Source organism: Haliotis rufescens, unplaced genomic scaffold (assembly GCF_023055435.1).
Source record: "Haliotis rufescens isolate VD_foot unplaced genomic scaffold, xgHalRufe1.0.p SCAF_12, whole genome shotgun sequence".
In the NCBI taxonomy this organism is placed as follows: domain Eukaryota; kingdom Metazoa; phylum Mollusca; class Gastropoda; order Lepetellida; family Haliotidae; genus Haliotis; species Haliotis rufescens.
The window spans coordinates 11,852,669-11,877,213 of record NW_025963802.1 but is presented as its reverse complement, the minus strand read 5'-3'; the positions used below and the strand labels follow the sequence as shown (position 1 = coordinate 11,877,213).

Sequence of the window (24,545 nt, the reverse complement as noted above, 5' to 3'; positions counted from 1 at the left end):
ATAAACGTAGTTACATCTCTACAAAGATTCAGGTCAATTGGTCAAGAATGAAAGTTTACTGGGAAAACAATATGTGAAATGTTGGCCCTCCTCAGAGACAACATATATGTGAAATATGGGGATACAACATTTAGGAAAGAAGTAGGCATCCCCATGGGCACCAATTGTGTTCCCCTTCTTGCTAATCTGTTTCTTTATGCACACGAGTCTGCGGGGGAATTTCTGCGGGGATTGGCAGGATCAAAACAAGAGAATGTGCCAAATAACTTCAGCTTCAGTACGGTGGCCCATAAGGGACATGGAGTCTGTTTTTCCATATTTTGATATTTCACTTACTTTTATCGTAACCTTTTGCAAATTAACACGATTTGTCTTACAAATATGTGATAAATCATGTGTAAAGAAGATATTGAATCGCTGAAAAGTGAAACGAAAAGGTAAAAAATGAAAATGAAAATGTCAAAAACAAAAACGAAAATGTCAAAGGCCAAACCCTTTAATCCAATATGCTTGCCGTTCCACGACATGTGGCGTCATGGGACGTCGAGGTGTAAATGATCCGTTACAGATGCCACGTGCCAAATTAAGCGATTAGATTCGGAAATAATTACTGCTGAAGGTGTCTGTATTTAACAAATTTAGGGTTACAATCAAGTGTATTCTTTCTACAAATATTTCAGAAAGCATCAAAAGTTGTTTGATCAGTGTTACAACATTTAAGGCCTCAGTGACCCGTGAAGATCCGGGGTAGAATAGGTCTTTCGCAACCCATGCTTCCCGTAAAATCCGACGATGCTTGTCGTAAGAGGCGACTAACGTGATAGGGTGGTCAGGCTCGCTGACTTGGTTGTTGCATGTCATCGTATCCCAATTGCGTGGATCGATGCTCAAGATGTCAATCACTGGATGGTCTGGTCGACTCGATTATTTACAGACCGCCGTCCTCCAGGTCTCCAGATATAAACCCAGTGGAACATGCATTGGGTGCACTGGATCAACCACTGCGAGCACGTCAGCAACATTCACAGAACCTCCGACAGTTGGCACAAGCACTGCAGGCAGAAAGGGTGAACATTCCCCAGGCCACACTTCGAGATCTGATTGCTTCCATGAGACGACGATGCCAATCCGTTTTGGACTCTGATGGTGGCCCAACACGATATTACGAACAGATGACCTTCACCTTGAAAATGTACCGTACTTTTGGGCATTATATATGGAACCATCAATTATTACAGACGTTTTCATATTGAAATTGGAATGTCTTTAAACATTGCACGACATTTATGTCCATTAGAATGGACATTGCTTCATTCTGAATGATGACATTAACATATACTATGCATACCTTTTTTATTCCAGGACTACTTACTCACCTTGCTAACTACATATCACAAGAACATTATACTCATCTTCAATATTTAATGTTTGTGACTGAACAGAATATATAATTATTTATAACTGCTGGCGTCTGCCAGATATTGAACAAGGCCAATTCTGAACTTAAAAATGGTCAGTGTATGTATATAAGCAAGTTATAACTCACTTCAGCAGTAGGTACGTGTGTCTCAGAATTGATATCTACAAGGGTGATTAGGAATGGATTGGATCTTTGATTGTCATCACAACTTCAATGATTCGAGAACATAACAACAAATATGACGCAACAGCACAACATACCTGATGTAAAGAATATGTGTACATTTTATCATTATTTCGTATTCATTAAAAATGAATGTTTATGTTCTGAATGCATCAATTTACTTAATATGTACGACAAACAGTACCGATGAAAGAAAGCTTGTGTTTTCCTTCCACATAGCCTGGAACCTGAGGTCTACACATCCATGTCATCTGTGTCACAGTTAGTGGTTATAACGTTGTTGCTGAAGACCCGGGGTCGATTCCCACGTTGGTAAACGTTTACTAACATAAGTGAAGCCCATGTTTTGGTGTCTGCCGCCGATATATGGTTTGAATATTGTTAGAAACTCCATTCACAGCGAGGATTGGAACCTGAGCATTCTTGACTTCAGCAGCTCAGGACGTTGGCGACAGAAAACCATTCAACATGTTTAACCTATTCCTCGCCGATATTGACTCTACATGAACACTCAAACACTGGGACGATCAACGCCTGCAACTCTTTGATCACTGTCCTCAGGCGACTAGTGAGTTAATATTTTACGCCGCTTCAGCAATGTTTCAGCCACATTGCGACCTTTGTCATGACACGAAACAGTCGTGTTCATCATCTGTAACAAACTGCATTTCAAAAATACACAATCAGTTTGATTAATGAATTATAAATGTTGAATTGATTGTGATTATTTTTTGAAATTGTGCCCATTCTACTTTTAAATTGTATTCGAAAATCGTATACAACCGTGACCTCTTTAATCCGGACACCCCGCATACCGAACGTCAATCTCGTGTTTTTATCCAATAACTATTAAGACCATGTTAAAGGACACTGTTCAGTCCGGAAACAGAGGGTCCCTTGTGCATCAAAACCAGTTAGGTTCTTCTTTCAACATATCTGTCAGCCTTGTATTGAAGGGTTCATAAAACTTGTCCAGTAACGCTTTTGTCTTTGCCAACATTGGTAGTGATTTTTTTCGAACTTTGCCTATGTTCCTGGTGGTTGCGTTTGCTATGTGCTGAATGTCCGGCCGGCTCAACGGTGCTGTAAAGCAGAAGACAACATAGCTTTTACATGTGTTTCGGTGATTTGGTATCCATCGTTTCACACCTGTTTCAGTTACACCACGGCGTGCCAGCTTCATGTGGAGAAAAGAGTGAGTGGGTGAGTTGGGTTTAACGCCGCTTTTAACAGTATTCCAGTTATACCACGGCGTGTCAGCTTAATGTGGGAGGAAAGCCCGAAGTGATGCAGGTCTCAGACGTTTACCACTTCGGTGAAACCCACGAGCATGGGTATGGTGCTGACAAACCTAGAAACATAATTGGGGCGAACCGGGATTCGAACCCACAATTATAGGTTTCTGGCGTGCCCAGGGGACGCAACTCTGCACAGCGAATCGCGGCGCCTTAGACGACTGGACCACCCGTGCCCTCTCTGGAGAAAAGAGCAAACATGACGCAGATCATAAACGTTTCTGACTTCGGTGAAGCCCACGGGATGGTTCATAATATTATAGTGACAAACCACGGATTATAATCAGGGCGATTCTCGAATTCGAATCAACGATTAACGGATTCTGCCATGTATACGGGATTCACCTGTCTGCTGTGGATTGTGGCGAGAATTTGAAGAAAGCAACACTGACAGACTCACTTAATTCATAATTCTGATCAAATTGACAGAAAACGGGTATTGAATAAAAGATAACAGTTGTACTTTTTGTTTGTCGGAGACACTTTGATATTTTCCACAAATATCATTCACATTCACCACTTTCATTGGACACTGTATGACTATATGGTCATGTTTCTACAACATATTCTTAATCCAGGTGATAGTGTACTCTCGTATGTAGAGTGTTTGGGGCATCTTAATCTATATTTACACCAACACTTCTGTATCCGTCTTTGTTCCTCATTTCTACATAAAGCATGCATTAATTACATTTTAGCAGACCAATTACAGTCTATATGTTGTTTGTTTATTTGTCGTTTAACGCCGTACTCAGCAATATTCCAGCTATATGACGGCGGTCTGAAAATAATCGAGTCTGGGCCAGACAATCCAGTGATTGTCATCATGAGCATCGATCCACGCAATTGGGATACGATGACATGCATCAACCAAGTCAGCGAGCCTGACAACCCGATCCCGTTAGTCGCCTCTTAGGACAAAGCATTGTCGCCTTTTACTGCAAGCATGGGTTGCTGAAGGCCTATTCTACCCCGGATCTTCACGGGTCTCAATCTATATGCACGTACGACATTAAAATGAGAATGTTCTTTCCCATAACCATGAATATCAGACGTTTAACATAATGATGTGTCATCTACATATACGCCAGAAAAACATTACATATTTCACCATACTCATTAAAATCAGATATTAGTTCTCGCTATCGCTAAACAAAGATCTGAGGACATCCCATTACGTGTCACGTCAGAACAACCTTTCATCCGACCAATCAAAGCGTCGCGTACCAGATCATGAAAGTGACAGTCGGAATATGTTTTCTTATCATGCAACCTCGAAAATGTTAACACGGTGTATTCCGAACGACAGTTGCGGCCCGTACGACTGCATTCGTCACCACTCGCCCCTTTCCGTAAACGGAGGAGGCGTTGCACATTACGTGGGATTCACTACCATACAATTTCGATCAATTAGACATTCCGGAATGTTCGTTTGTTCGGTTTTCCAAATTTTAATCGAGAACTGTGTCAACATATTTTTCAATGGAAGTCGCCAGGTTGAAACTGAAGCTGCTGTCTAATTGGCTGATGTCGACTTCTTGATAATTTCAGTGGTCGGTCAAAGATCGCGAAAGATCGTTCTGGCGTGACCCGTAATGGTATATCCTCAGAACTTTGTTCAGCCGCAGCGGGAACGTTGATCTGATTTTAATGATATTGATTTTTCACACGTGTGTGAATCTAAATATTCAAATGTTTACTTACAGACTCCTAAAAATCTAAACATTTCTTCAAGCGTCGATTCTGGTTCCTTCGAGTAGTTTTCAAGAAATGACACATATACCTGTTTCCTTGGAAACGTCTGGAACCAATCTTCAAGGTACACGGAATACAACCCCATTCCGACTTTCATCTGAGAAGGAAATGAAATACATTGACTGAAGCTGAATGATGTATAGACGCACAGTATTGGTTTACACTGTATCACACTGTATCATGATACACATGAAGGTTACCTTCTCATGGTGGTACACTCACTGGTCTAGTGGTAGAGCGTCCGCCCGGAGAGCGGAAGGTCCGGGGTTCGATCCCCAGCCGCGTCATACCAAAAGACTTTAAAAGATGGTACTTGTTGTTACCCTGTCTGGCGCTCGGCATGAAGGGGCTAAAACAAGGACCGTTCGGCTCGGAGTCAGTATACTGTGTCTGAGTGGGGTATTCATGTTAAACTGCGGCATGGTACCTCAGTGTGCTAGCACTATAAATCGGCATCAGTTCGGACTAGTACAAGCAGCCACACACACACGTACACGTACATGCACGTCGCTATATAAGTGCAATAATCTTGGACGCGACGTTAAACCCCATTTCACCTCACCTCACTTCTCATAGTGGTACATGCGGGTACACGGGTTTGTAAAGGATAAACCTGTTACATGTCAAACAATTACACTGACGTCAAATGAATATTTACATACTGATAACGTGGTATGGCGTATTGTTAAATTTAAATACCTTTCCTTTCATAAATATACATATATTTAAATTGTAAATTTGAATTTGGTTTATTTTGATAAATTCAACAGAACAGTACAGAATTGAATTATATGACCAGTTGATAGGACGGTAGTATAAACATGTTTCTAAGTTAGTTGACGGTGAATATTCTTAAGAAAAGATTTGTAGATGTATAAAGGCAGTGGTTTGGGCTATTTAGGGGGTCTGGGCACATTGGTGGCCTAATTACATGTATTGGTGCACCAGAAACCTGTCACGCCAAGATTTAAGATTTGCCTTGATTATGTTTCTTGGTTTTTCAGTAACGTATCCGTGCTCGTAGGTTTCACCGAAGTGGTAAACGTCGTCAAGCGGTAATATAACAGGAATACTGTTCAAAACGAAGTCAAAGCAAATTCACTCACTCATGGATTTAACCCTTCAGGGATAGACTTTTACCACCTGGTCATTAACCTACTGTCGGTATTATTAGTTGCCATTGTAATATAAGGTAGTGTTGCTGGTTTGTTGTTTAACGCCGCACTCAGCAATATTCCAGCTATATGATGGCGGTCTGTAAATAATCGAGTCTGGACCAGACAATCCAGTGATCAATATCATGAGCATCGATCCACGCAATTGGGATCGATGACATGCATCAACCAAGTCAGCGAGCCTGACCACCCGATCCCGTTAGGCGCCTTTTACGACAAGCATAGTCACCTTTTACGGCAAGCATGGGTTGCTGAAGACCTATGTAATATAAGAAGGAGTAATTGAAAATATAATATATGATAAAATCAACTGGGGGGTACGGTTTCCTGTAATATAAGGAGAAGCAAAGGAAACCGGACCTCCCAGTTGATTTTATCATATCTTATATTTTCAATTGAAAATAGCTAAAGTTAGCCATATCCAAGAAATGAAGTGTATTGCCGCGAAGTAAGCACTCAAAGCATACTTCTGCGTGGCTCTATTTTTTAAAATATATTTTGAATTAAAACTTTTAAAAATTAAGAAAAGTAAATAATAATACACAACTGCTGATTAGTATCTTAGACATCTTATCTTTGAAAATCAATAAATTTGCTTTTTTCGGCTCACATGTCCAACATTTCATAGATGGTAGGGATCATGTTGCTGCATATTCATTTCTTATCCTAGCCTTCATTGGACCAAAATATTTTAACATAATTTGTTTGTGGGTTCGAATCTCGGTTCGTCCCGTTTGTAAGCACAATATCCGCGCCCGTGGACCTGAATCACTTCGGGTGTTCCTCACACATTAAGTTGACACGCTGTGATGTAACTGGAATACTGTTAGAAGCGTTAAACCCAACTCACTCACTCGTGTCATATTTCCATACGTCATTAATATGAGGTTATCTCTTGATTGAACAAGGGTGGGGTGGTAGCCTAGTGGTTAAAGCGTTCGCTCGTCACGCCGAAAACCCGGGTTCGATTACCGATATGGTTACAATGTGCGAAGCCCATTTCTGGTGTCCCCCCGCCGTGATATTGCCGGAATATTGCTAAAAGCGGCGTAAAACCATATTCACTCACTCATTTGATTGAACACCTGGATGAACCGTAGTAATATATATAAATAGATAGGGTAGTATTCAGAACTTACCGAAGGTACGTTTCAAAGTTGTCTGGTATACATAAAAGTAATAAAATGAAATTAAAAAAATTGGTTTATGGCTGTTTGATGAAATACAATGGATACGTATTAACTAGATGTGATAATAATATGTGTTTTGTTTAGTTCGCCTATCGAAAGTACCGTATTGATAGTCTGTCGTCGTAACTATTCCCAGTTAAACTTAAAAGTTGTCATAGATTCAATTCCACTGGCTCGATAACAAAAACATTTTATCGATTGGCACACCAACAAGTGAAAGACACTTACATCACTCATCCCCGACAACGTATTATCGTAAGCACATCGTCGTACACTGTGTCGCTTGAAGCAGTCGGTGTACATCTTGGTTTCCCGCACAACACTTTCATGAAAGGCTTCTGGTGTTCCGTCGCCAAGAAAATAGCAGTAACTGGAATATAGCCTGGAAAAGAAGATAATATTAGCCAAAGGTTTTGTTAGGTTTGTTTGTTGTTTAATGCCGCACTCAGAGATATTCAAGCTATATTATGAGTGAGGTATGTAAATAATCAAGTCTGTGCCAGACAATCCAACGAATGAGCATCGATTGGGATACGATCACATCATACATGAACCTAGTCAGCGAGCCTGGCCACCGATCTCGTTATGCGCCTTTAACGACAAGCATAGTCGCCTTTTAAGACAAGCATGGTTTGCTTTGTTATATGTTCATGTAAAAATATTCTGACTCATGTCAAATACTTAAACATGTATCATACATGTTAACATGTGAACATAAACATCAATCTGTTTACTTTAGTATTTTTGTAGTAATGAGAACAGGCTGGGGACTAGCTCTCCCCTCGGCCATAAACTTTGTTGTTTTAGATAGTTTTTGTGATTTGTGCATGTACAGTAAACTACGGTTATAACGAACTCAAAGGGACCACTAGTTTTAGTTCGTTATAACCGTTGTTGGTTATGATTAACAGCAAGAATTACGTTCAATGCCGTCGGGCTACGATGATACGCAATCAGCCATGACACCTGGCCAGACCATCCGATCACCATCTTATGCGCCTATTACGACCAGCATAGGGTACAGGAACCTACTCCGACCACGGTGAGGTGAGGTGAAATAGGGTTTAACGTCGCGTCCAAGATTATTGCTCTTATATAGCGACGTGTGCGTGCGTGCGTGTCCGCTTGTACTAGTCCGGACTGATGCCGATTTATAGTGCAAGCACACTGAGATACCATGCCACTGTTTAACATGAATACCCCACTCAGACACAGATTACTGACTCCGAGCCGACCAGTCCTTGTTTTAGCTCCTAAATGCCGAGCGCCAGACAGGGTAACAACACATACCATCGTTTAACGTATTTTGGTATGACGCGGCCGGGATTCAACCCCGGGCCTTCCGCTCTCCGGCGGACGCTTTACCACTAGACCACGGAGGCGGCCTCCGACCCCGGAATCCAAAGAGAAACATGTAGGGACGTAGACAGTAGACGGATACTAACCTAGATACTGGTTCCCTCAGTGTCAGTATTATTTTGGCCTCTGGAATCATATGTCGTAGATAATGGGCATTGATGATCCTTGGTTCTTCGCAGTTCTCATTACCAACATATTCCTGCCAGTGCTGGTTGTCCGCAAAGGTAGAAGGCGAGTGATCGCCTGAAACGAATATGGACCATCTATTAGTGATAGGACGACACACCGATGCATCGGTGTATGACGATTTTTTACTTCTCGATCCAAGTATCGATCACAGTCGCACACTAAGTGGAAAATAATGATTCTTACCTTCAATGCTTGCTTTAATAACTCTTATACCAAACACTAAATAGCAGTTAAAATAAGTTGTGAAAACGTAAATAGTTTCATCCATTGTGCCATACTTGACATTGCACACTGTAAATCGTCAGTGTGCCAGGTATTTGTCCACCGTGTCCATGCAAAAGATGGCTTACCACAGTTAAGAGCACATGCAAGTATCATGATTCGTATCTGATCGTGAGCAGGTATTGCTAGAGCTATCGGTTCGCACAGTTGGTGATTCGTCCCAGCTCTATCATCTTATTATCATGGTAATTTAAAAACTATTTGATTTTATTTAGTATCTATGTGACAGTCAACGCTTATGACAACCAGTGACTGTGACAGTCAAAGCTTATGACAACCAGTGACTGTGTGACAGTCAACACATATGACAACCAGTGACTGTGTGACAGTCAACACATATGACAACCAGTGACTGTGACAGTCAACACATATGACAACCAGTGACTGTGTGACAGTCAACACATATGACAACCAGTGACTGTGACAGTCAACACATATGACAACCAGAGTCTGTGACAGTCAACACATATGACAACCAGTGACTGTGACAATCAACACATATGACAACCAGTGACTGTGTGACAGTCAACGCTTATGACAACCAGTCACTGTGTGACAGTCAACGCTCATAACAACCAGAGTCGATGACAGTCAACGCTTATGACAACCAGTGACTGTGTGACTGTCAACGCGTATGACAACCAGAGTCTGTGACAGTCAACGATCATGACAACCAGGGTCTGTGACAGTCAACGCGTATGACAACCAGTGACAGTCAACGCGTATGACAACCAGAGTCTGTGACAGTCAACGATCATGACAACCAGGGTCTGTGACAGTCAACGCGTATGACTGTGACAGTCAACGCGTATGACAACCAGTGAATGTGATAGTCAACGCGTATGACAACCAGAGTCTGTGACAGTCAACGCTGATGACAACCAGTGACTGTGACAGTCAACGCGTATGACAACCAGTGACTGTGACAGTCAACGCGTATGACAACCAGTGACTGTGACAGTCAACGCGTATGACAACCGGTGACTGTGACAGTCAACGCGTATGACAACCAGAGTCTGTGACAGTCAACGCTTATAAAAACCAGTGACTGTGACAGTCAACGCGTATGACAACCAGAGTCTGTGACAGTCAACGCGTATGACAACCAGAGTCTGTGACAGTCAACGCTTATGACAACCAGTGACTGTGTGACAATCAACGCGTATGACAACCAGTGACTGTGACAGTCAGTGACTGTGTGACAGTCAACGCTTATGACAACCAGTGACTGTCTGACTGTCAACGCGTTTGACAACCAGAGTCAGTGACAGTCAACGCGTATGACAACCAGAGTCTGTGACAGTCAACGCTTATGACAACCAGTGACTGTGGGACAGTCAACGCGTATGACAACCAGTGACTGTGACAGTCAACGCGTATGACAACCAGAGTCTGTGACAGTCAACGCTGATGACAACCAGTGACTGTGACAGTCAACGCGTATGACAACCAGTGACTGTGACAGTCAACGCCTATGACAACAAGAGTCTGTGACAGTCAATACTTATGACCACCAGTGACTGTGACAGTCAACACTTATGACAACCAGTGACTGTGTGACAGTCAACGCTCATGACAACCAGTGACTCACAGTGACATGACTCACACATAACAACCAAGCCTATGCTCAGTTTAGCAAGCTCGCTGTGTAATAACATCCGAGACAGTATTCTGGTGCCAGCATCTAAAGTAACTTGACCCGAGCAACCAACTGGCCACCAGCGACCTACCTATGATCATGGGATGGTAATCTATTATGTTGGAACTGAGATCCACCTTCCGTTCTACTTGATTGGTGCTGTTACGGAATCTCGAAGCATAATGATCAAACGTGACACCTGGAACACACAATGACATCAAGATGACATCATGATGACATGCAAGTCGACACAGAAGTACAAGTAACTGTCAAATTATTATTTTGGGGAATGCGTAAATATTAAACGCATTCATTGACCAACGTCGTGTGAGTCACAGGAATATATGGCTTGTGTAAATAATGTTTGGCAGATCCAGGTCACTCCTTCATGAAATGGATGACTTTTGTACAGTTCCTTGGAATGATGTCTGCTTTTCTATATACATTTGAGTATTAAATAGGTATTTTAAAACCATGATGATTTTTTTTAACTTTCCAATTGACAAATGAGGGCTATTAGTATACATTCTACTGAACTGGGCGCCCTTATTTACTACCGCGCCAAAGTCGCACTTCACTACTGGGGTATGTAGGGTAATTACCCACCCTCTCAACATTTTACACAACAACAACAACAACAACAACAACAACAACAACAACAATAATAATAATAATAATTTCCATGTGTGTGCAATTTATTTAGCAAATGGATAATACGTGCGCATTTACTGTTCCCCCTTATTTGGTACGTGCAACGACATGATCTATGACGACATAATACAGTCCATTGGCGGCACGCAACAAGGTTACAATGCAGTGACGTCATAGTTCTCAGAACGTTTCGGTGCTACTCACATTCACTTTTGCCTGTCGTAAATTTAAGAATTATTTCATGTTTTGTATGAGATATTACGCCGTATATTTGACTGTAGTTTAAGGTACTCTGCTGCACAGCTTCAGATGTGCGACAGAGAGACCTGTGGTTTGTTGTTAAAGGACCCCGAAAAAAAACACAGTTCGAGTTGCGCAGTGAAGCCAAATCCCACGGGCAAACATTCTTAACAGTGTCATCTCACACACTCTTTAGACCATATATAAATCCCTTGCAGTATTTCAAATTTCATAAAACTATACACTTACGAGGTCTGTATTTCGGCTGTGCGTCTATAAGCCTCTGCTCTGAAATTAAGAGATACACAATTCAATTTACATAAATATAATTCAGAACATATTCAATAGTATATTAAGAGATAAGGCAAATTTGTGATTATATCGATTTTGATCTGATCGATATCTATAGGGGAGAACCATGTGGTCCAAACTTCCCCTTATCACGCTGACAGCCCGGATACAATGTGCAAATCCCGTTCTCGAAGTCTCGTGGCTTGTTGTAGCGTGTGCTCACTGCTATATACTGCGCGAATCAGGTACTTATGTCTGTAGTACGAGTACTAACATAAGATTAGATTAGTGACGTGTTAATAGTCACTGATATGAATACTAGGATAGACGTGAACACACAATGCCATTTAGAAAGTTATCAATGTAACACATGTTATTTTTAGGATATCACTTTCTGAGTAAATTACAGATTCTCGTACTTTTGGGGGTTGAGTCCCGTCCGGGATTCGAACCCACACTGCCATGTGAGGCACCTAGTCGACTGCACACAAAGTTAGCGATCTAACCCATTCAGTCACCGAGGCTTCCACAAAAATGAAAGTCCGACAACTGGTAGTCTAGATCACGTACTTTGTGTACCCCTCTGACATGTGTAAATTGGCACGGCTCCCATGGCCATGACCCGGACGGCACTCAACCTACAAAAGAACTAGAGAATCTGTACTTTACTAAAAAGTGTTATCCCAATTATAACATTTGCTACTTTGATAGACCGACTCTTTGCAGTTTGTGTGACTGTGTGCTTTTAATGCCGCTTGCAACAGCATTTTCCTTACAAAACAGCGTGTCGGTTTAATGTGGTAGGAGTGAGTAAGTGAGTTGGGTTGAGTGTAACGCCGCTTTTAACAGTATTCCAGTTATATCACGGCGTGTCAGCTTGATGTGGGAGGAAAGCCCGAAGTGATGCAGGGTAGAAGTTCACCACTTTTTAAGTGAAACACGAGCACGGGTATTGTGCTGACAAACCTAGAAAACATAATCGGGGCGAACAGGGATTCGAACACACAATGATAGGTTTCTGGCGTACCCAGGGGACGCAGCTCTGCACAGCGAATCGCGGCGCCTTAGACGTCTGGGCCACCCGTGCCCCCTAATGTGGGAGGAAGGCCCAAAGTGACGGAGTTCGTAGAAGTTCACCACTTTAGTGAAACACGAGCAGGGGTATAGTGCTGATAAAGAAAGGGTCATAATCAGAGTAAAAACTGAGATTCGAACCCACGGTCAGCGGATCCTGGTATTCCTAAAGGAAGCACAAGACTGTGTCGTTAACTCCACCTGTTCAATAAGCGGTCATACTTACTAAATCGTCCCCTTGACAACCAGTGAACCGCTGAGTAGGCAGTTTTATCGGCTATATCGGGGTGCGCGGAGAGTTTACTGAAGAGGTCGGTGGTTCCACACTTCGGTTGTCCGACTATATAGAACACGGGGATGCAGCGGATTGATGATTGGATGTCATCCGGGAAGCTGTGCCCATACCAACACGGGTTGCGGAAGTTGCCGATGTACTCAGGTCGAGGCTGTAGCAGATTATGATCAAAGCATTGTATCCTTATGATCAAAGCATTGTATCCTTATAAACAAAGCATTGTATCCATATAATCAAAGCATTGTATCCTTATAAACAAAGCATTGTATCCATATGATCAAAGCATTGTATCCTTAAGATCAAAGCATTGTATCCTTAGGATCAAAGCATTGTATCCATATGATGAAAGCATTGTATCCTTAGGATCAAAGCATTGTATCCTAAGGATCAAAGCATTGTATCAATATGATCAAAGCATTGTATCCTAAGGATCAAAGCCTTGTATCCATATGATCAAAGCGTTGTATCCTTAGGATCAAAGCATTGTATCCATATGATCAAAGCATTGTTTCCTTATGACCAAAGCATTGTAACCTTAGGATCAAAGCATTGTATCCATATGATCAAAGCATTGTATCCTAAGGATCAAAGAATTGTATTATTATGATCAAAGCCTTGTATCCTAAGGATCAAAGCATTGTATCCATATGATCAAAGCATTGTATCCATATGATCAAAGCATTGTATCCTTATGATCAAAGCATTGTGAGTATCATTATTGATCAAACTTGATTATGTGATATGCTTGTTTATACGACCAATCGTGTGTTAATATGATTATAACCTTGTTAGTTTCATAATTATAAAATAATTCGTTATGTGATTACGACCAAACCATGGATATGTATTTTATTTCGGATTGTAACATTGTTAGAATAGTTATGATTAAAGCATTATGTATGTGGATGCGACCACATCAATGTTTATATGTGTATGTTCAAAGCATTATTCGTATGATGAGGATAAAAGCATTCGTTCTATAGTATAAGTATGATGAAATTATGGTTAGGTTGCTTTTAATAGAAACATTATCATTTTGATATAGTCACACCGTTAGTATGATAATAATGATGATAATAATAGCCATTTATAACTCGCATTACTCCACGCACAATCAGTGGCTGTGGCAAAGAGAAGGAACAGTATTGACGGTCTTTATCTTTGGAATGCTCGGTACATCTTGTGATTCAGCTCCAAGTGATGACTGATATGGGGTGGATTTTCAGCCATCTATGCTTGCCGAAAGAGGCGACTATGCTTGCCGAAAGAAGCGACTATGCTTGCCGAAAAAGGCGACTATGCTTGCCGAAAGAGGCGACAATGCTTGTCGAAAGAGGTGACTAACGGGATCGGGTGGTCAGGCTCGCTGACTTGGTTGATGCATGTCATTGTGTCCCATTTGCGTAGATTGGTCATGATGTCAATCACTGGATTGTCTGGTCCAAGTATTTACAGACCACCGTCATATAGCTGGAATGTTGCTGAGTGAGGTGTTAAACAACAACACAACAGCAACAACAACAAACGTGCACAGTACAATACAGAAAGGAAACGTCAAGCGAGGCGCCATGTTGTCATTCCCACCCTCACTCCTCCCTCAATGTCATCCTCGCGAACTCACCCTTTCCTTCCCTCCAAACTCAATTTTCTTTCCTTCCCTCCCTCCCTCACTCAATCGCCAGCACCCACCTACATACATTCCCTTATACTTACAAAACTGAGAATATCAAATCCTGGTTGGGTCTTCTCCCCTGGTCGCTCTGGTCCGGGACATATTGGTCTGACCATCGGGGTCTTCCTTCCAACCTTCGTACTGGACATCGTAGTGGACATCCACGCCAGGAGCGTCAATAACAGAGACAATAAAGCAATGCATATCCTTTTACGCCACTGGAATAGGAAAAAAATACTTCAGGTTTACATGTAACTAACAACGTGCGAAATGAGCGTGCGGGTCCACATTCGATTTTTCGTCGTCAAGTCTACATGGAAAGTAGCTCTGCGTTGGAAAATCTTGTTCAAACGACAATATAGCTGTTTTGTTTGAAAAATGGGTGCAGTTTGTGGTCACGAGTAGTATTGTTTGAAAACAAGTAAGCAGCCTCCCTCGGGTATGTGTTCATCTCCTACAGCTTCTGACAGTGGAGCCTCGTTAATGCTTATTGAAATATACTTCGTGTTTATCATGGATCGCTCTTACTAAAATTATACACGGCTTATAAAAGCGACAAAACCCGTTTCATCTCCATAAAAAAATCAATTGTATTATTCCGACAGTCTCGTGTTTTTACATTACTATTTAACGGTGAGCGTATCCTGCCCCACGACTTTCAGAAATCAAAGTTTGTTAATGCACCAGATTATGCACTATGTATTGTGTATCTGATTCACGTGGTTCGCCTCGGTCATGATACTTCTAGCTGCAGGTGTCATGACCGATTGAGGTGAAGTGGTGCCACATTTAAATCACGAATTACAGATTTGTAACCTACTGATAAAAAAATAACAAACTAAAATCTTCCCTCCGAACCCAGTAAGTTTTGAGACCGCCTTCATGGTCTAATGGTAGAGCGTCCGCCCGGAGAGCGGAAGGTCCGGGCTTCGATCCCCAGCCGCGTCATACCAAAAGACTTTAAAAGATGGTACTTGTTGTTACCCTGTCGCTCGGCATTTAGGGGCTTAAACAAGGACTGGTCGGCTCGGAGTCAGTATCCTGTGTCTGAGTGGGGTATTCATGTTAAACTGCGGCATGGTATCTCAGTGTGCTAGCACGATAAATCGGCAACAGTCCGGACTAGTACAAGCAGCCACACACACAAACACATACACGTGCATGCACGTCGCTATATAAGTGCAATAATCTTGGACGCGACGTTAAACCCCATTTCACCTCACCACCAGTAAGTTTTGAAATATTTCATGAGAAATAAGTTTTTTTTCGTATACTTGCCCAATCAAAAACGTTTCCAGTGAAGTCATATACACTGCCAAGCAAAAGAAAGTATACCCTTAAAAAAATACAAACGTTATCAAAACGTTAGTAGGCTGAAAACAGTCGCCGAAACACTGAAAATTAAGGTAAAAAACACGACCATGATTACCGTATCAAATACATCACGATGGGATAACCAAACCTTGTTTGTTTCAAATATGTGTACTTTCTTTTGCCCTGCAGTATAAATTAACGTATTTCAAGCTTACCCATTCATGGGTGTCCAGGGAGAAAATACACCACTTCTAAATACCCACGAAGGAGTACCAGCGATGTCAAGTATTGTTCCGTGAAATATATACACACGTTCCCATCAATAAACACCTGGAATTATTAATCCATATGTAGATTAAAATGTGTAATGTTAGATTTGTATAAGTGAGTGTGTTGGGTATAACGCCGCTATGAACACGATTCCTGTTCTGTTTAATGTTGGAGGAAGGCCCGGAGTGATGCGAGCCTTCGATGTTTACCACTTCGGTGATACCCACAAGCACGGGTGTGGTGCTGACAAACCTAGAAACATAATCGGGGCGAAGTGGGATTCAAACCCACGATCACAAGTTTCTGGCGTGCCCAAGGGACGCAACTCTGCACAACGAACTGCGGCGCCCAAGACGACTGGGCCAACCGTGCACGGATATTATGTATTTATTATTTCGGTCAGCACTACATATTAGGTCATTCAGAAAGTATTGTTTGATGCTATTTTATCTTTTTGTCGGACAATGTCCCCTCGCGGTACACAGGGAATAGCCTTCAAACAGTGTACCCATGTGTGGAGTCGAACTAGGACTTATGGTTAACGCTTTAACCATCAGGCTCTTCTACCACTCCGAAATGAAATCAACTATAGTACACAAATGTCAAAACATTTCTATATACATTCATAATTATGTAACCAACATATAACAATACCGATATCAATATTGAACACATGATATAAATATTGACACAGTTGAACAGCACACACATTCTCTTTAACGAGGCAATTTGTATTTATACATATATATAATCAATTTATATTTGCTAGATAAAGTTTAGTCTCAACGATAATTTGCTCAAACAGAGAAACTTCCTACTGTAATGGATGACAAATATTTAGTTTGTGGCTGGCCTTAGTTTGAAAGTGTGTCGATTTGCATGTTTCTACCTCATGAAAATCAGACTTTTACTCCGATACAGCACCTCGCTGAGTGAAGAACTGACGATACATCCCGCGTCATATGAACTCATAGCGAACTTTGACCGCCCAATCAAACTGAAGGATGCGTGGGTTCTTGAGCCAATCAGTGTTTAGTTTTCTTAGACATTTCAGCTTCGTTTCTTTACCAAAACAAAACAATCAAACAACACAAATAAACCCCCCATTGTGCATCCTTTCGTGTGTTGACGCAACAGCAGTGTGTATGAAATATGCACAATAACATAATAGGCATTCGTTTTATATCTTTGCATTCGGATCTCCATGATTATATTCAAATTTGAGATACAGAAATCAGATATGCTTGTCTGCATGATTCGCTCACAAATACCGAGAATTTAGAAGCTGATCAGAAAGTGCAGTGACGCAGCCTCCTATAGGAGAAAACGATCTTGTCATCGGTGGGGCAGGGTACGCCCACATTTTCGCAGACACCTGGTATCATCACTATTTGATGGTGATTCGTAAACACATGCTCATGATGTAGTCGGTATCGTGCAACGGCCTCTGCTTTTAGCAGAAATTTCTGTGGAAAGGTTTTTGTCATTTTGACATAATCAGCTTTTCCATTATTTAATTCCGATTATGACCCTTGGTTCGTCAGAAGTATCCTCAGCAGCATCCTCAAAGTAATGCCCGTCTACCACCCCAATTTTCTTTGTATTTACTTTGGACTAACCGTCGTACAACCGAAATACCGTTCAAGGCGTCGCTTCCTCAAGTCACTCGCTCACTTACCAACGGGGCGGTCGGGTAGCCTAGTGGGTAAAGCGTTCGCCCGTCACGCCGAAGACCCGGGTTCGATTCCCGACATGGGTACAATGTGTGAAGCCCATTTCTGGTGTCCCCCGCCGCGATATTGCTGGAATATTGCTAAAAGCGGCGTAAAACCATACTCACTCACTCACTCACTCACTCACTTACCAACCCATAGCACGTCTCTTTTACGTGTAATTTATCCTTGTTTCTGTACAAACGCTTGTGTGAATATCCGTTAAAACACCACAATCAATTTAGAAGTATACAGGGAGTTTAGTTCTGTTCAAAGTCACCTCTGTGAGGATTTCGGATTAGAGTGAGTGAGTGAGTTGGGTTTAACGCCGCTTTTAACAGTATTCCAGTTATATCGCAGCGTGTCAGCTAAATGTGGGAGGAAAGCCCGAAGTGATGCAGGTCTAAGACGTTTACCACTTCGGTGAAACCCACGAGCATGGGTATGGTGCTGACAAACCTAGAAACATAATTGGGGCGAACCGGGATTCGAGCCCACAATCACAGGTTTCTGGCGTGCCCAAGGGACGCAATTCTGCACAGCGAATCGCGGCGCCTTAGACGACTGGGCCACCCGTGCCCCCATTTCGGATTAGAAGGAGTCCCAGATGCTCGCCACGAAGGCCGACTAAACTGGGGATTGAGTGGCCGGGCCGTGTGGGAGTTATTGCGTTCCATCCCACTCCGATGACATGGCCCATTGCTTCTACTTTCTGTCACTGATTTGTCGGGAATCTTTACAGGCCTCTGATGGACCTGGGTCATGGCCGAATGCGGCATCAAACGGTATTCATTTATATATTGGCTTTCCTAAAACCAAAAGTGATGACTAAAATCGGAAGTTTATTACTGTAAATATTGCTGGTTTGTCCAACGGGATTAACACTGGGCCGAAAAAAGTTATTAATTTCTAGATGCAGCGATACCATACGATAAAGTCCCATCGACCGGGCCTTTCAGTATAGCGTTAAATGTTTGGGAGGCGTGTGCCTTACAGTGTATTCGATATAAGCAAACAGATGTTACCGTGCGTATTGTGTTTCCACACATGAAGGTTATTTGAAGAACGTATACGCCCGATCAATCCTCTCCAGAATAAGCCGAGAAACTACTGTCGGGCAAGCGGTCCTCTGACGTCTCTGACTGTTTTTCACTCGGATTCTCTCGACTCTTTCCGATACCTATATAATACTTCATGGACCACTAGCCTCCCTGGTACAATAGTTGGATATCTGTTGGTCTCCTAACACACGGGAGTCTATGTGTCCTTGGGTCAACATCTATCAGTCCACAACACTTTTAAAAAACGCATATAGTCCGTGGTACTAGCGTAGTGATATCACCATGCGCAAACCGCCAGAACCCGCCGCTTCGAGTTCATGAAAGCAGTATATTGCGCGCTTGACAATACGCACATGAGCACGCATAATCTGTCGTATCAAATACACTTTCAAGATGTACATCAGCGTCGTTTGGAGCGGACAGATGTCTTGTGTCATGTGACAGTCACGTGAACAAGTCCCAGTGTTTAGTCCCTCACAGCAAGCTCACGTATGCCGTTAGGGCGATCCGATTGCCTCACATGTTGATGGGACCTGTTTTAGCTTTCTGGTTTCCATCCACCTATATATCTTCCCAGTCGATCGCGCATTGCCACCGCGACACCAGTTTGAAAAGTGAAGGTATAAAAGATATTGACCCCAATTATGATATACCAAATTCTGGCATAAATTATAAATGATTCACATCAGTGACCTATTATTTGATCATACGTCCTTTAACAGTCAATCTGAATTGATAAATAAACGGCATATTTATTGATAAATATGTAAAACAATACGTAAAAGCCAGAAAAAACCTCACTCGTTCTTCGGTATACGCTCTCTCCCAGAGAAGCAACAATTACAATATCCCCCCTACCCGTAGCACCCGACCACTCACACAATTAATTTGCATGAATAAATATGTTTGTTTCTGACACCGCACGGCAGTACTCGTGCCTGACGACGGGGTCATGTTTTTTTCTGTTTGTTGTTTAACGCCGCACTCAGCAATATTCCAGCTATGTGACGGCGGTCAGTAAATAATCGAGTCTGGACAAAACAATCCAGTGATTGATATCATGAGCATCGATCTACGCAGTTGGGATACAATGACATGCATCAACCAAGTCAGCGGGCCTGACCACCCGATCCTGTTAGTCGCCTCTTACCATAAGCACAGTCGCTTTTTACGGCAAGCATGGGTTGCTGAAGACCTATTCTACCCCGGAAGTATTAGGAGTAAAAGGTTTAGTAGTGACCCGTGAAGATCCGGGATAGAATAGGTCTTCAGCAACCCATGCTTGCCGTAAAAGGCGACACTGGATTGTCTGGTCCAGGCTCGATTATTTACAGACCGTCATATAGCTGGAATGTTGCTGAGTGCGGCGTTAAACAACAAACAAACAAAAACAAACAGTAGTGACTAGTTAAACATACACGTGACCTTGAGGACCATTCTTTGTTCAGTTTCAGTTCAATACTAATGTATCCAATGCGCCGTGAACGCGATGACGCTCCTCCTGTTCAATGTCCAGTATTTATGTGGAATACTTCAAAGCCCTAAGCATTGGAAATCCATGTTTGTTGCACTGCAGACAACAATATGCACCAACAGCTGTTAACAAACATATCAGGTAGCACATCGACAACTATCTGAATGAAATGACATGTACAATTACATCGCGAATCTGCATTACGTATTTACTTTTTCCCAGGTGTAATTGACGTTTACTCAATGTCTATTAACGATAAAAAACAATGATAAGGCACACACCTTCATTTGAAATAAAGCTCGGTAGCACTGAGGGCCGTCAGGATCAGTTCTTCATCCCGTGAAGGTGGATGTCCTTTGCTTAAGTGTCCACGTTTTCATGCCTAGGTTAAGGAGAGTTGTCCTGTGTTTATGTGCTGCCGGACACCTATCAGGTCGAAGGTTGAACTCCTGCATCTGTCGCGATGGCAATCGACATAACCACGTGTCTAATTAATATAGTGAACGCATCGACATACAATGCGAACTGTTATAGCTTGATGTGGCAGAACTCTGTGTAGGGGCTCTCACAGTGCATTCTCTCCAGCTTGCCTGTCTCCGTATCTCGCTCTCTGTATGTGTATTGTCTCCCTCCCGTTCTATATCTCCCTCGCGTTCTGTCGCTCTTTCTGTCTCCCTTTTACTCCCTCTCTCCTTCTCCCTCGACCTCCTCGTCGTTTCTCTCTCTCCGATGTGCACTTTCTCTGCCTCCCACGTGCATTTTCCATCAATCCCTCGTTCTCCTCTATACTGGCTTTTACTGTATCCCCCTCTCTGAAATTCTCTCTATCTTATCCAATATATAAATCTGTGTGTATACGTATATGTGTGTTTGTATATGTATAATGGGCGTGTTTATATATATAATATATATATATATATATATATGTACTCTCACATAGGCCTCAGTCTGCTGGACTAGTACAAGCCGCCGCACAAGCACACGTGCATGCACGTCGTTATATATATATATATATATATATATATATATATATATATATATATATATATATATGTATATTTCTGTATATATCTGTCTGTATATATATATATATATATATATATTATACATATATCTGTCTATATATATATATATATATATATATATATATATATATATATATATATATGGCGAATACTTCAGAGTCTCTGTATATATGCTTTATCATTGATTATTGTAATTATAAATCACGATTATACCGACAGACGTATTAGCTGTAGTGAGTTACCCCGCTTTGATCGGTATTTCAGGGTCATCATGGGGTTGGACATTTAAAATCCAAAACCCCCTTAAATAAAGACTGCCCCTGACAACTTCTCCAATATTAGAAAATAACACAACCTATTGCTTCGACACATATGATAACACACGACACTCCCAAAGGTAAACCCCCGAACATCCGTGCCTGGAATAACGGGTTTCAACTGTAGCAGTTCATATTTGCTCAACATGGACGCTGACAAGGCTGGTTATAGTACCTTGAAGTGATGGTGAAAGGTGGTTCTACTGCATCTAAATTAGTTATATAACAGCTCTTGACTTGCACCCAACAAGCTCATAATGATTCACCTTGAAGCCTTCGTAAACTCTGCCAGCGCTGTTAGCAGTGCAGTAAACGACGCGTACATATTTGTCCCCATATTCTGTTGCTACTTTCGCTATTGACAAGCGTACTGTGTTTGCTTGTTGACATGAAACAATATGGTCAACACTCGTAAACTCGAGTGATACCATTATGACGTGGATTTGAGGCAGTGGGACACTGAAGGAGTGAGTGAGTTGGGTTTAACGCCGCTTTTAACATTATTCCAGTAATATCCCGACGTGTCAGCTTAATCTGGGAGGAAAGCCCGAAGTGATGCAGGTCTTAGACTTCCTTCCAAAATGCAACCATGCCATATTTAAACTACTGAGCATGTATTTACAGGTCCAACGTTGAATCCTGAACGCCCATACAATGAACCATATTTCAAGGTAATTATTGATTTATTATACCTATGTGTATCAATACACTCAAGTGACGTTTTTATTATAACCTACATGTGTAAATTGAGCTCAACACACGTTTTATTGATTATGAATTATTTATAAAAAAATCAATGAGTTTTGTGACGTCATATGTCATATAAAACCACATTACTAGTTGGACCTCAAACCAATCTGGGGGTCAAAAGATAAGCACAACTTGGGATGAGCTTTAACACTGGTTTCCACATGGTTACTACGACATACACTTCTTCATCTCCATCAAGGCCGCCTCCGTGGTCTAGTGGACCAGCGGAAGTTCGGTGGTTCGATCTCCTTCCACGTCACACCAAAAGACGTTATTAGTACTTGCCTGGCGCTCGGCATTGGGGATAAAACAAGGACTGGTGGGCCCAGTGTCAGTAGACTGTATCCATGTTAAAACAGCCGCATGGTATGTAAGTGGGATAACATTTTAAAGTCGGCATTAGTACGAACTGGTACAAGCAGCCACGCACGCACGCACGCACGCACGCACACACATTTCACATCATTTCAATGGAACAATCTGACATACCTGCGGTATGCATACTCCCGTCAACGTCCACAGACAGCACACCATGGGCCAGTGTGGGTGAGGTACAATTTATGTTGCATCAGAAACTTGCGTACGACCTCGAAGTGTTGAAACCATTACGTGGACTTGATATTACGCAGTTGGTGCGCGGAACCCTCGTAAAGTGTTAAGGACAATTTACTTTTAGAGACACACTTTTCACGAATTGAAAACGTCAACTCCAGAGAATATTCAGTGTCGATCATCGCGGGTCTTAAAGGCATTCATTCGTTCGTTCGTTCGTTCGTTCGTTCGTTCGTTCGTTCATTCATTTATTAAATTTATTTTATTTATTCGTTTATTTATTTATTCATTTATTCATCACACAAGAATTAATAGAATAAATGCTGTGATATATGTACTTGTGTACGTAGGTTTTCTTTGGAATGGAATTAACGAAATAATTGTTATGGCGAAATAGATCTAACTTTTCCAAAATATATTAAACCGATGAAACCCTTTTCATATTCATAAGAAATCCCGATGCTCATGATATCAATCACTGGATTGTCTGGTCCAGACTCGATTATTTACAGACCGCTGTCATATAGCTGGAATATTGCTGTGAGCGGCGTTAAACAACAAACAAACAAACAAATCATAAGAAATCTCTGCTCAGTCGATTGTACGGTCCGACTATATAATGAACATTCGTTTATGAATCACTATCAAAAAGTGATGATCCAGGTATACGCGAAAAGGTGAGCGTATCATGTCCCACCGTGGCGCCCGTCATCAACATAGGCAAAGGCAAGTCAATTGATTAGCTGGAATAAATGAATGGATTAACGTTGCCAGAAACAAGAATGGAATACACGTTGTTATACACGGATCCAGGTGTGTGTGTGTGTGTGTGTGTGTGTGTGTGTGTGTGTAAATCAGCATTAGAGTGGGTTTTTTTCTTTAGACAACATAAATATATATGTAAAAAACGATTTCATAGCGAATTCGATAGTCTAGCTCTAGGGCAAATATAATTCAATATACACTGTGGTAGTTATTGGCGAGATTTATTTTAATGTGAAGTTGCCACGATTTACGGCTTTTCCACTGGACGAGAGGTCGGTCACATGACCACGAAACTGACGTTCATAAGTGAAAATTAACCCTTAAATAACTATTGTGTGGTTTAACGACCAAATGAGGGGACATAAGCTGTGATTTCAAATTATGAAATAAAATGGGGGAAAAACGTTATGATAGTTCTACGAAATAAAGATGAAACAAACTATGCGATAGTTTAACGAAATATACAATTGACGTTTTAAACATTTATCTTCCAAACATATTTGTTTTTCATGTATCTTCAGCGGAATCACGCAAAACAACTGTTAACAAAAAAACCCGACTTGGAGAATATAAAAGTGACCTATTTTGTCTTTTT

At 41.7% G+C, this 24,545-nt stretch overlaps 1 protein-coding gene across 1 annotated transcript; it reads right to left on the bottom strand.

The window, feature by feature from the left end:
- Positions 1–1,339: 1,339 nt before the first annotated feature.
- Positions 1,340–21,282, bottom strand: LOC124143399 (carbohydrate sulfotransferase 15-like). Its single transcript, XM_046512371.2, has 9 exons — positions 20,823–21,282; positions 14,752–14,928; positions 12,970–13,189; positions 11,628–11,666; positions 10,579–10,686; positions 8,464–8,620; positions 7,247–7,400; positions 4,603–4,750; positions 1,340–2,686 (listed from the first exon to the last, which is right to left on the bottom strand). Exons 1-9 carry the CDS (start codon positions 20,826–20,828, stop codon positions 2,508–2,510), a joined length of 1,188 nt encoding a protein of 395 aa, XP_046368327.2. The 5' UTR covers positions 20,829–21,282; the 3' UTR covers positions 1,340–2,507.
- Between the last annotated feature and the right edge of the window lie 3,263 nt (positions 21,283–24,545).

Coding starts and splice junctions, on each gene's coding strand:
- LOC124143399 (XM_046512371.2), bottom strand. Junction 13,190..14,751: donor GATTTGATATTCTCAGTTTT/GTAAGTATAAGG, acceptor AATCTGCTACAG/CCTCGACCTGAGTACATCGG. Junction 4,751..7,246: donor CGTTGTCGGGGATGAGTGAT/GTAAGTGTCTTT, acceptor TTTCCTTCTCAG/ATGAAAGTCGGAATGGGGTT.